This window comes from Rattus norvegicus, chromosome 2 (assembly GCF_021556685.1).
Source record: "Rattus norvegicus strain SHRSP/BbbUtx chromosome 2, alternate assembly SHRSP_T2T, whole genome shotgun sequence".
In the NCBI taxonomy this organism is placed as follows: Eukaryota; Metazoa; Chordata; class Mammalia; order Rodentia; family Muridae; genus Rattus; species Rattus norvegicus.
Genome location: NC_141535.1, coordinates 8,877,888 through 8,891,982, shown reverse-complemented (window position 1 = coordinate 8,891,982; position 14,095 = coordinate 8,877,888). Strand labels below are relative to the sequence as shown.

Here is a 14,095-nt window from a genome sequence, read left to right as displayed (position 1 = left end):
TATACCCAAAAGATGCCTCAACATATAAAAGAGACACGTGCTCCACTATGTTCATCGCAGCCTTATTTATAATAGCCAGAAATTGGAACGAACCCAGATGCCCTTCAACAGAGGATTGGATACAGAAAATGTGGTACATCTACACAATGGAATATTACTCAGCTATCAAAAACAACGAGTTTATGAAATTCGTAGGCAAATGGTTGGAACTGGAAAATATCATCCTGAGTGAGCTAACCCAATCACAGAAAGACATACATGGTCTGCACTCATTGATAAGTGGCTATTAGCCCAAATGCTTGAATTACCCTAGATCCCTAGAACAAACGAAACTCAAGACGGATGATCAAAATGTGAATGCTTCACTCCTTCTTTAAATGAGGAAAAAGAATACCCCTGGCAGGGAAGGGAGAGGCAAAGATTAAAACAGAGACTGAAGGAACACCCATTCAGAGCCTGCCCCACATGTGGCCCATACATATACAGCCACCCAATTAGACAAGATGGATGAAGCAAAGAAGCGCAGACCGACAGGAGCCGGATGTAGATCGCTCCTGAGAGACACAGCCAGAATACAGCCAATACAGAGGCGAATGCCAGCAGCAAACCACTGAACTGAGAATAGGTCCCCTATTGAAGGAATCAGAGAAAGAAGTGGAAGAGCTTGAAGGGGCTCGAGACCCCAAAAGTACAACAATGCCAAGCAACCAGAGCTTCCAGGGACTAAGCCACTACCTAAAGACTATACATGGACTGACCCTGGACTCTGACCCCATAGGTAGCAATGAATATCCTAGTAAGAGCACCAGTGGAAGGGGAAGCCCTCGGTCCTGCTAAGACTGAACCCCCAGTGAACTAGTCTATGGGGGGAGGGCGGCAATGGGGGGAGGGTTGGGAGGGGAACACCCATAAGGAAGGGGAGGGGGGAGGGGGATGTTTGCCCGGAAACCGGGAAAGGGAATAACACTCGAAATTTATATAAGAAATACTCAAGTTAATAAAAAAAAAAAAAAAAAGAATTACAGGAACACACAGCCAAACAGGTGAAGAAATTGAACACCCCCCCCCCGAATCTAAAAATGGAAATAGAAACAATAAAGACATCACAAAGGGAGAAAATCCTGGAGATGAAAAACCTAGAAAAAAGAGCATGAGTCACAGATGCAAGCATCACCAACAGAATGCAAGGGACAAAAGAGAGAATCTCAGGGACAGAAGATACTATAGAAAACATTGACAGAACAGTCAAAGAAAATGCAAAACACAAAAAGATCTTAACTGAAACATCCAGGAAATCCAGGACACAGTGAGAAGGTCAAATGTAAGGAAAATAAGTTTAAAAGAGAATGAACATTCCCAAATTAAAGGGTCAGTAAATATCTTCAATAAAATTATAGAAGAAAACTTCCCTAACTTAAAGAAAACACTGCCCATAAATATATAAGAAACCTATACAACTTCAAATAGATTGGAGCAGAAAATAAATTCTTCCTGTCACATTATAGTCAAAACACCAAATGCACAAAACATAGAAAGAATATTAAAAGCAGTAAGGAAAAAAGCTCAAGTAATATATAAAGGCAGACCTATCAAAATTATACCAGACTTTTCTTTTTTTTTCCTCTAGTGAGTCTTAACTTTATTTGTAGTTAGAGACTATGAAAGCCAGAAGGTTCAGAGTAGATTTCATACAGACCCTAAGAGAACACAAGTGCCAGCTTGTCAACTATATCCAACAAAACTCTCAATTAACATAGATGGAGAAACCAAGATGTTCTATGAGAAAACCAAATTTACACAACATCTTTCCACAAATCCAGCCCTACAAAGGATAAGAGCTGGAAAACTCCAACACAAGGAAGGAAACTACACCCAGAAAACACAAGAAAGTAATCTTGCAACAAACCTAAAAGAAGAGAGCCAAACAAACATAATTCCACCTCTAACAGCAAAAATAACAGGAGAAAACAACCAGTATTCCTTAATATCTCTCAACATCAATGGACCCAATCCTCCAATAAAAAGACAGACTAACTGACTGGATATGTAAAGACGACCAAGCATTTTGCCACATACAGGAAACACACCTTAGTGACAGAAACAGACACTATCTCAGAGTAAAATGCTGGGAAAAAATTTTTCCAAGCAAGTGGTTCTAAGAAATAAGCTGGAGTAGCCATCCTAATATCGAATAAAATCAACTTTCAACCAAAAGTTATCAAAAAAGACAAGGAAGGACAATTCATGTTCATCAAAGGAAAAGTCCATGAAGACGAACTCTCAGTCCTGAATATCTATGCTCAAGATGCAGTGGCAAGCAAGCACACTCATAAAAGACGCCTCACTAAAGCACACACTGCAGCTCACACAACAACAGTGGAGGCTTCAACACCCCACTCTCCTCATGCAGACAGAAACTGAACAGAGACACAGTAAACTAACATGTTATGAACCAAATGGACTTAACTGATATCTATAGAACTTTCCATCTTAAAACAAAAAAATATACTTTCTTCTCAGCACCTCATGATAGATTCTCCAAAATTAACCATATAATCGGTCACAAAACAGGCCTCAACAGATACAATAAAACTGAAATAATCCCATGCATCCTATCAGATCACCATGGACTAAGGCTGGTCTTCAATAACAACAAAAACAACAGAAAACCCACATACACGTGGAAGTTGAACAACATTTTACTCAATGACAACTTGGACAAGGAAGCAATAAAGAAACAATTAATTTAATGAAAATGAAGGTACAACATACCCAAACTTATGGGACACAATGAAAGCTGTGCTAAGAGGAAAACTCATAATTCTGACTGCCTACACAAAGAAACTGGAGAGAGAATGCATTTGCAGCTTGACAGCACACCTGAAAGCTCTGGAACAAAAAGAAGCAAAAACACCTAAGTGTGGACGGCAGGAAATAATAAAACCCAGGGCTGAAGTCAACCAAAGAGAAGCAAAAAGAACTATACAAAGAATCAACGATATAGATAAACCCTTAGCCAGACTAACCAGAGGGCAGAGAGACAATATCTAAATTAACAAAATCAGAAATGAAAAGGGAGACATAATAACAGAAACCAAGGAAATTTAAAAAATCATCAGATCCTACTACAAAAGACCATATTCAACAAAACTGGAAAACCTGGAGGAAATGGACTATTTTCTAGACAGATACCAGGTACCAAAGTTAAATCAGGATCAGATAAGCCATCTAAAAAGTCCCAGAACTCCGAAAGAAACAGAAGCAGTCATTAAAATTCTCTCAACATGTTTTCTAATCTCGCTTTCCTCTCAGAAGCATTGTTATTGTCCACCTGGAAAGGCCCCAAAGTGATAGCCAGAAATCTGCCACTACCACCCCTTCGGCTGTTCCTGCCATCATATTTAATTGTGTTTGCTCAACTTGAAGCCAAATTCATATGCAGTATATTTAGACAGTTAAACTAGCACAGCACTGTACTATATTCACAGACATTTTTTCAACACAATTCTTGGGGAACTCCTCTGAATAAATAAGGTAAAGAGAGAAGAAGCAACATGAATCTGTCCAACCGACATGGCGAACAGGAGCAAATGGCAAACTGGAGCCCTGTGATGGAGGAGGAAACGGAGCGTGCCTTCCCAGCATGCTCCAGAGATGTAGCTGCCTGGATTCCATGCTCCTGTAAAGTGAGAGCGAATGAAGGGAGAAAGGAGCAGGTAGAAGAACCTTTATTATTTCAAAAGACCAATACAATCCCTGCACTTACTCCTCCAGAGCATTAAAGGGGAATGTGTAGAACTCATCTATGTATTGGGCTTCTGAACCTCCAAGGAGTTTTTTTTCTATGATGGAAAACTTGCTACGTTGAGACACGTATGTCATTGATACACATTCAGGATCTCTTTCGTGAGACCTCAGATACTTCTGTTTTTATTCAAATGCCTCCGACAATAAATCGCTCATCATTCATTTTCAAAAGCTAGACTAGCTACTGTTGGCAGCTACCTCTGCCTTAAAGTTTTCATCTCCCATGTTTAGTGTCATTTCACAGACAGACCCTTTCACTCAAATGTCGAAAGACTTATGAATCAGAGAGTGAATGGCAGGCTTTGTTGCTGATGGGGTAATGGCTCAAAGTGGGCCAATTAATTAAAAATAAAGACAAGCTTCCTGTCCTTTTAATCTGAGCCAAATTTCACACAAATAAAATAAAATAAAGTAAAGCAGAAAGACTGTAAGTAACCTGACTGCTATCCTAATTTTGAATACACATATGCGCTGGTTTCTTTATTTTTACTTGACATTTGACAGAGAACATTCCATATACTTACATGGCTATTTCTATAGGATCACATTGCAGTGCTCATCTTGTGCTCACCTGTCAGGTGCCAACATTTCCCTGTTTGTTCCTAGTCTTCATTTATTAATTATTAGTTGAGCCAGTGCTGCCTAGAGCCCACTATGTGTCCGGCACTGCTGTTAGTATTGAAACAAAGCAGCTGCAGTGCTAATCTCTTAGGACTTATGCTTTATTGTAGAGCATAATATCGAAATAATATAAATAAGAATTTAGATTTTAGAGTATAACAAGTTAAGGAAATACCACGAGAACAGAATGTAGGGTGATACAAAGGGTCTTTTGAGGTGGGCAGTAAGGAAAGAGTAGTCACTGTCAGAAGGCAGTATTTGCCCCAGATGGCATGGTAGTGTTCTTGTGGAGTGCTAAGGAACCTTACCATGGCCAATAACATAGAGAGAGTATCCAAGTTACCTGAGGCAGGCAACCTGTGGAATACCATGGATTAGAGAGAACCCCTTCCATGTGACGCTGCTGACAGGACATAGGGCACCTGCTAACAAGGACTAAGGTGGCCACTTTAAGCCTTATTCTGCCTTTGGCATCAGCACAGAACCAGCCTATGCAATAAAAGCCAAAATTATTCTAGATATAGATATGACTGGCACCAACATTTCTCTTGAATACTTTCAAAGTACCTCTTAAGTATTCAGTATGACCTTCTTATCTCATTAATGGCTATCTTGTCCTCTTGGTTCTTGATGGTTTTCTCCTTGGTTGTCTCCTAAACCCATGTGTCCCTGGTAGCTACATTGTCTAGTCTGAACTATTGATTTTGGCCTGAAATTACCATAAACTTACTGGTCTTGGAGCTTCATTTCACAACTGTTTATTTATTTATATATGTATATATTTATTTATTTTAGAAAGAATTAAACATAGGGCCTCATTCATGGTAAGTGTAGTCCCTGTCACCCCAGTTTTCTTACCTGATAGAACTGTCACTGGACACCTTTCTGCAAATGTATCCTGACTTACACATATTTTAACACTCTAGGCATGTCAACTCCATGGAGTATCTACATAATTTCATTTTATGTCTACCAAAATCCATAGGCAAAGATGGACTCCTGGGAGCCCAGGAGTCCTGCTTTCCCATGTTTGTCTGTTCTGGTCACAAAGGCATCTTAGAAAGGAATCATGTTGAGTGCTGTGTTTCTAAACATTGTTTTTATGTGTATATTGAATTCAGTTTGTTTTATAGCATTATGTCTGTAGACAATATTTACAATCTTATTTATGCACATAGGCACAATCAGTACAATGTTACTACCAAGAAAAGGAGCAGAAAGGGAATTTGTCATTTGTGTAGTTGGTGATTTGGCAAAGACCAGAGCATATATAGCCAAGCGGCTCTGGAGTCTTCCTTTTGGCATTGCCTAGCACTAAGACTGCAGTGAAAGCAAGCAGGATCACCATGTAGACAATGAACATAACCCTCAGTCCAAAAGTTCGTGGTTCTGCAGTCTATTTTTCAACAACATACTTTTCAGATAATCAACACTATCAAAAAACTCAAAACACTTTTTAAAAGTCACCATTTTCAGATAGTCAAAAGAGATTGCTTAAGAGTTTTAGGGAAAAAAATAACAGAAAGCAATTCCTTACTACCTCAATATCAGTCCAAACTAATAAATAAGATTCTTAAAATAGCTGAAGTAACTGCTGATCCTACTCTAGGAGTTTCTCGCCATCCTCAGGTGAATCAACTAGGCTCACTGTTGTTGCAGTGTCTCGTAGTTTTCAGTAGAATGCTTTTCACATTATTCTTTAAAAACCCAAGGTTCTCACTAACATGAGATTCTAGCTGCTTTTCTTAAAGACTCTTGAGTCTTTTTCAAGGGAATTGTTCTGACCTGTTATTCCAGAGTAAATTTGCAGGGTTTTCTCTCTTACTCCCTCTTGCACATATCTCAGGGAAATAGACTTTAATATCTAGTGATGGAGTTGATATATTACTAAACAATATACTTATTAAATACAGATAATAATGTAAAATTTCTGTTAAGACAGAAATTCCTTAGACTCAGATATTACACAAAGTATATATACAAAGTAAATTTTGAAAGATGTACTGAACCTAGAATATCATTTAGTTGATTATAAGCAAAAATTCTTAACAGGAAAAATTAGGAAATTATAATGGTTAATCTGCACAAACTCACAACTCCAAAGAGGAGGGGGAAAAATTTATCTTTGTAAATGTTTTTATAAATAAAAATGTAATATTGTACACATACCGTGTAATTTGGTTCAACAGGGGACCTGGTCTCCTTTCAACAACCCACTTTTCTCTCTCTTTTTAATTAATGAATTAATTAATTTATTTTATTGGTTATTTTACTTATTTACATTTCAAATGTTTTCCTCCTTCCTGGTTTCCCCTCTGCAAACCTCCTACCCCAGCCCTCCTCCCCCTGATTCTATGAGAAAGCTGCTCTACCCACCCAACCACCCAGCCACCCACTCCTGCCTCACCTCCCTAGCATTGCCTTATGTTGGGGCATCCCAGTCTCCACAAGACCAAGGGCCTCCCCTGCCAATGATGCCAGACACATATGCAGCAGGAGCCATGGGTCCCTCCATGTGTATACTCTTTGACAAACCCACTTCTCATTTCCATATAACCTGGGGACAGGACCTGAGTATTTCCACAGAACACTAGAAGTGAATGGCATCAGGCTATGTGCTGGGGGAAAGGCTCTGTCCTTCAAAAGGAAGCAAGTAATTTCTGCAATTTTGTCCTAATAGGTGAGTGATCTTAATTTATAGGCAAAATATTAGAATACTGTTGTGATCATATCTGTGGTATAACTTTTACTCATAATAAATATAATGGCGATTTTTTTGTTGGTTTGGTTCTTTGTTTGTTTTTTTATGAACTCTCATTTGGAATCTACTTCAATCCCTCTTAGATATTCTCTTATACATTCTCAGATTTCTGAAGGATCATATAATACTTCTATGTTCTTGTCAAGAATTTAAGGAAATGGTATTTAATATTTTTGCATATATGGAGACATATCACAACGGTTAAGCAGAAATTGATTCTCATATTTATCTATATGCCTAAAGATGGCATATGAACAATGAAAGCATGTGTTTGTGTGTGTGTATTTGTTTAAATGCAAGCAAAGACACAGTAAGATAGTGTCAGAATAACTGGATGAGAAGTAACACCTCAGTCTTGACAACCTCACTTCCATGTGCCTTGACTGCACTCATTGTTTGCTCTGGAGTTTTGCATGCATTTATGAAATTGGTGTAGATAGGAGTATATACCTTGACAATGACATTCTGTTCAGTAATTTTTGTGCTTATAATAGTTAACTACTCAATATCCAAGTCAAACACTTTTAAAATTAACACAATCAACTAATTTCGCCATTATTCATTATGGGAAACAACTTGGGAGATGTACCGATAACCTCAGTCAGGTCCTTTAAGATGAGCAACTGGAGAAACAAAAGCAGAGATTACCCTGCCAATAAAATGTTTTTACTTCTCTCAAACCCGACATGCATCCTGCACGCCCCACCGCAGAGCTCAGTCCCAGCACCTGTTTTTGAGTAGTGGGCCGAAGGTCATCTTATCCAGTCCTAAGTAATTTGGCAGCAAGTTTGACCAGTCCCAGTACCATGTCGCCGTGGCTGCCTGATCAGGAGAAGACACTATGGTTAGTTATTAATCTGAATTAATATGATCAGTAAGTTAAAGCTCCAGCTGTGATACACTAACTAGGAAGGAGAGGGCTCAGAACAAGGACTTCAACAGATAATATCAATTATGCCCACAGAAGGAGGTTTTTACTCTAATAAGACAGCAAGTAATGTGTAAATCCACTCGGGGATATAGTCGTTACTTATAAAAATGTAAACCAATTTCATTTCTTCATTTATTATTTTTCCAAGTGTTAACAGTATTTGCCCCACAAGTTTTATTGGGAGGATGTCTGTGAGAAGGGAGCAGTAGCTCACTCTCTTGTCACATGTGCCACAGCGGCACAGTCTGTTTTCTAGTGGACCACACAAGAGAACTTGCTAAATTCCAAGCCTCAAACTATGTCCTGGCTTAATTAGAATGGGGGACACTATTGGCTTTGTTGCTGTTGTTAAGAAAATGTTTTAAAGTGAAAATTATAAGGATTTCCAAGTTTAAAGGACATACATGATTCTTGTCTCTCATTAATAGATAATTTCACAACAGAGTCAGAAGAAAAATTACTGTGAAAAGTAATCTCATTACTCAGAACTTGGTTACCATGAAATATCATGGTATTTTATTTAAATGAAGTAAGAGATATAAGAGATACAATAATTATTTAGAGATATTTAATGGGCAGTATAAAAAAGCAGTCAATAAACTATATACATTAGGTTTAAAAGTCTTACAGAAGCTTATACTCTGTTAAATTAAATGGTTTAGATAATAAGACGTGAGCATGATCTTTGAAATCTAACCAGAGCTATCCCTTGTCAGTGCTGATAAATTGAGCACTTCAACCCTGTCATAGCGCAGGAGAATTTGCCCCGGGTTGTCAGCATTTGAAGGTCTTATTCTACTACAGTATTGATGAGTGTACCAGCATGGTTAAAGTATTTCTGCATGCCAAATTAGGCTGCAGTTTTAATTCTTATTTTCATCAGTGCTCTAGGTCAAGCAATCCTTCTCCTCCACACTACTAGTTCAAGTTGTCTATCAAAACGGGTTTTGTAGAAACAATCTTTTTAATGAAATTACTAAAGTGTACAGCTAAACAACAACAAAACCTGACTTTTAAAAATAAACTGTATGTATTATGCTGGACTTATTTTAAATGTTTTTGCCTTACAGTCATTAGGAAATCCATTTTAAATTTGAGGATGTATCTAAGGTTATAAAGAGCAAATTTATCTCGTGCCATTTAGACTAGGGGTTCAATGCTTTATAGTTCATTTGAAGTGCTTTCTCATTTACCTGATTCCTCCACAGAAGCAGAGAGCTATTGAGCACACATATGTACTAAGGGAGGATCAGACTCTCGAGGGAGGGAAGGACGACAAGCTGCCTGGCTCTTCTGGCCTTCTGAAGACACAGCTGAACAGATGCTGACTCTACCCACCGCACAGTATCCCAGCAACAGTTAAATTTTATGGATCAAACATATGAATCAGCTTAACAAGAAATAAGGTAAAACAAGTCAAAATGCTTTGTATAGGCCACAGAAATGTGAATTTTTGCTTCTTAAGCAAAAAAAGTGGGGATGAGGTAAGACTATGTATATGTAAATATAGATTGTGTCCTCTTACTTCTGACACACAGAAGTCATACACTTAAGTTACATTTTACCCTTAGTTTCTACATACCTGATCCAGCATGCTTTCACTGAACACCTTGTGCACGTGGAAAGGGTCAAAAGCAGGAGGCTGATATTCACCATTTCTCAAGGCCTCCTTCAAAGGTTGGATGGGGAATGGCTTTTCTTCTGAACCATTCATAGCCAACAGTTGCTCTTTTAAATATTCCTTCAAGGATAGACACTCTGGTCAGGTTGGTGAGAAGTACATTCTCTTTAAAAATAAAGGGTCAATATTCTGGCTTACCCTTCCAGCATGTTATATAGATTACAGTATATTGCTCCCTTCAGGAAAAACACACACTCAGAAGATATGTACCAGAGTACATATCACTATTACAAAAAAACTATCAAAACCAAGTTCCACCTAACATTTAACAAATCCTCACACAATGAATGAGCACTGAGTATGTCATGATCTTCTGAACAGGCATTGTTCTGTCATTGACTTCACATGTTACAATGTTCAGTTACCAAAGGGTAACTCCAGTGCATGACTGTGCACAGAAAAGACTGCTTGTGCATTCATTAAATACAGCTGCTTCCTACTCTGGGCTCAGTTCTGCAGTAAGCATCCTACAAGGCTACTGCAAGGAGTCTCTTTCTGTGTGGGATTATTTATAATGCAAACTCCTATGCACTTAATTTCCATGCTGTGGACTGAAAACTATGAAGGCAAAATAGAAAGTCAAAATATGTAATTCTAATCATCTAAGTGCTGGTGTAGTCTTGAACAAAACAAAACAAAATAAAACAAGACAACAGTCTCTTGCATTAAGCTCATTTCTGCCCATACATAAGGAAGGCGAATATCCCTAGTCTGTTTTGTGGGACTGTTTCTTGAAGGCAACAGATTAAATTTAATAGAAGCATTTCATCAGTCTAATAAATGCTTGCTTTAAATAAAATCATTTAATAAATGAAAAAAGTTTGCCTGACTTTTAATATACCATAGTTCATTCTTCCTCGCCAGCTTTTCAGCTAGCACACATTTTGGAATGTTACAGCTGCAAAGGAGAGCAGGGCTCATCCACAGTGCTTGCTACCCTGTGTGCCACATAGGGGACAGCAGTGCCTCGCTTGGGAGCTGGTTAGCATTTCATCCACTAGCAGGAGTTCTGGCGCTGGGAAAGCGGTTGAAAGTTTGAAATATTCTGGCCCAACACTATACTCAGTGTTAGCCTCTGAAAGCCAGAGGCTAGGCCTGGGAGCTCATGCAGTAAGCTGCAGACATATGACAAGAAGCCATAGATCTAAGATCTAGTCTTGGCTCACCGTGCTTCAGTGTGTGTGTGTGTGTGTGTGTGTGTGTGTGTGTGTGTGTGTGTGTGTATGTGTATATGTGCACGTCCCTATCCTTTCATGAATGCACAAAATGTCCATTATGAAATGCACATTTCAGATCCTAAAATGCTGAACATCTAAATAAAGTAGTACTCTAGTTATCAATAATAGTGATTTCTTAAGCTTTCTTATTATGCAGCATCTCATTGGATAGATCAGTTTTGTAATGACACACAGATTCTTATTAAACAGGAGTAGGCAATGAGAAATCCATGAAAGAATAATTTTACAACTATGGTATATATAGCAGAAACAAAAAGTTTCTCCATCATAACTTAAGTTTATTTTTAAGGAATAAAATTCTCATTGGAAAAGAATGATTTGCTTTGGCTACTAAGACTTTTTCTGAACTCATTTCCATTGCTATAGCTATATTTAGACTTTCCTGCTTCTACTCTCTAAAAAAAAAAAAAACCAAATTTTCTGTCAGTTCTGACTAATGCTTTCTCCTGTGTTTTCTGTGCTATATTAATAGTCATCAGTATTCCTTAAAAATCAGTTTCTTGGGCAGCTACATGGGTCATTTAATAAAAGTGCTTGCTATACAACCAGTAATCTGAATTTGATCTCTGGAATGCACAGAAAAGTGAAAGGAGAGAAAAGATTCCACAAAGGCCCCCTATGACTTCCTCCTGCACACGTATCCCATATAGGCACACATATGACAATAACACACCAATGGTGTATTGGGTCTGTAGAGGTGGCACAGTGGGCAAGAACACCCGCTACACAGAAAACAAGAGGCTGAATTCAGAAGCCAGTACCTATCCAAAAAAACCAAGCATGGGCTCATGCCCTTCTCCCATAGCAATGGGGTCTCTAGGGAAATGGAGGTGACAGCAGACAGGAAAGATGCTAGCTCCAGATTGAGCGAGAGAATCTGTCTAAAGCAATATTTTCAATGTTTGCAGTGCTGAAACCAAAATTTACTATTAGTCTCTCCCTCCTGTTGTGGGGACCTCCAACTATAAAATTATTTTCATTGCTACTTCCCTGAAGATTTTCCCCCACTCTCAGCATTGCTTAATTGCCTGTAGTTCTTTGTGTAGGGTTGAAGCCACCGTGGTCTTCTACTGCTGTTGGCCTCACTCAGCTCAGATCTATGAGTGCACCTCTAACATGCTTAGAGGACAATGTCTTATCAAACTTCTTTACTCTCTTACACTCTGTCCTTAAAGATTGTGATGACGCCAATCCCAATACTCTAAAGGCCAAGGCAAGGAGAACTCTGTGATTTCAGACCAGCCAGGCTAAATGGCTAAACAGTAAGACCCTGTTTTAAAAAGGAAGTAAAAGGGGAGGAAGAAGAGGAGGAGGGTAGAGGAAGAGGAGGAGGAAGGAAGGAAGGAAGGAAGGAAGGGAGGAAGGAAGGAAGGGAGGAAGGAAGGAAGGGAGGGAGGGAGGGAGAGAGGGAGTAAGGGAGGGAAGAAGGGAAGAAGGAGAAAAAGAAGAAAATTCTAAGCTTAATATTTTCTTGATTACTTGAGGCTGTTTGTATTACATACAACTTTACCAAGCAAGCAAGAATGATGCTTCCAGGAAATAACTCTTTAGAAACATCTTCCATTTCTACAAATACCAGACTTCACCTGGTATTTGTCGGCTGAATGGGCCACAAACACACAATTCCCAAACTACAACTCTCATCTCTATATTTCAGAATGAACTGAGTTTATGAGCCGTGTTATTGTTTAAATCATACAAATAAAACCTACATTGTTTCAAGAAGCCTTTTTCTGTACATGCAGAACAGCCAGGGCTAAATAGATTCTATTAATAATGCAATATTGAGTTTAGTATTGACTTTAAGAAGTATTATCTCCTCCTTGACTAACCCTTAGCTGCCAGCAGACGCTGCCTCAGGCCAGTACACACCTAATTGCTCGGTAAAAAGGCCGTTTCCCTACCTCATTGAGTTGCATGATGTGATAAATTTGCTGCAGGTACTTGCTGCCACCTGGTTTGTGGCAGAGATCCAGGACCATCGCGTTTGTTTTCTGCTCAGTCAGTTCAAGAACAGCGTCTCCTTCTGAGCCAGAGCTTCCCTCCACCGGCATGGATGCACTAAATACAAAGGACAAATGTGTATCAGTGAAGAGGCATTGTAAAGACAGGGAATCAGCGACCGAGTGTGCGGAACAAGTGTGCATCTTGTCTTCAGAGCACCCATAACTACTCTTTTCAAGTGGGCAAGCCTTCTGAAACCACTGCAGCTCCACTACACGGGGCCTGGGAACAAAGCACCTGAAAGCATTTTTTTCACATTTTTTATTGGATATTTTCTTTATCTGAAAGCATTTCTAAATTCTGAATTGGTTCTTTCAAGAACTCTTTGTTGAATTTATACTCCTATCTATAAAATGCTTCCCATTACTGTAGTTGTTGAAATTGCTCTAATCATTGGATGTAAACAAAACATCTCTTTTTAAGAACATGTAAGAAATAATTTGCATTTTCTCTTTGAAGACAAAAAGAATTACTGTTGGCAGCAACATTTTAGTATTCTATCTTTTGTATGTTCCTCTTTGCACCGGTGCTAAACACAGTAAAGACTAATGAAGGTGCTGAAACAGGGAGCGTGCTGTGCAGTTTAGAGGCTGGAGGCTTCAGGACCCCAGACCACTGATCATTTGAAATTGACCTTTGACACCTGTTGCCTTTATTTAAAAAACAAAACAAAACAAAACCTAGAGCTCTGTCAGATACCTTCAAGATTTATTTATTTATTTTCAGACACTCTAAAAGAGGGCATCAGATCTCATTGCAGATGGTTGTGAGCCACCACGTAGTTGCTGGGAATTGAACTCAGGACCTCTGGAAGGGCAATTGGAGCTCTTAACTGCTGCCTACACACACACACACACACACACACACACACACACACACACACACACACACACCCTCTTTTACTTATTTCTTATAAGAGAAACTTAGTGAAAATCACTATTCTGGTTATTATCCACCCCACCCCGCCCCTGAAGCTCTACTATCATCCCACCCGGAATGGGGAAACATTTTACAGACATGAAGTGTTTCTTTTTGAAGTTCTCCAAGTTTGA

The 14,095-nt window shown here is 38.9% G+C and overlaps 1 protein-coding gene across 11 annotated transcripts in view; it reads right to left on the bottom strand.

The window, feature by feature from the left end:
- Kiaa0825 (KIAA0825 homolog) overlaps window positions 1–14,095 on the bottom strand; it is a 561,100-nt gene that overhangs the window by 302,348 nt on the left and 244,657 nt on the right. For all 11 annotated transcript variants that reach the window (NM_001419450.2, NM_001446612.1, XM_087617477.1 and 8 more), the window contains 3 exons: window positions 12,944–13,100; window positions 9,703–9,861; window positions 7,917–8,011 (listed from right to left, as the gene is read on the bottom strand). In NM_001419450.2, the coding sequence (NP_001406379.1) occupies window positions 7,917–8,011; window positions 9,703–9,861; window positions 12,944–13,100 (411 nt within the window). The remainder of the gene's footprint in view (window positions 1–7,916; window positions 8,012–9,702; window positions 9,862–12,943; window positions 13,101–14,095) is intronic.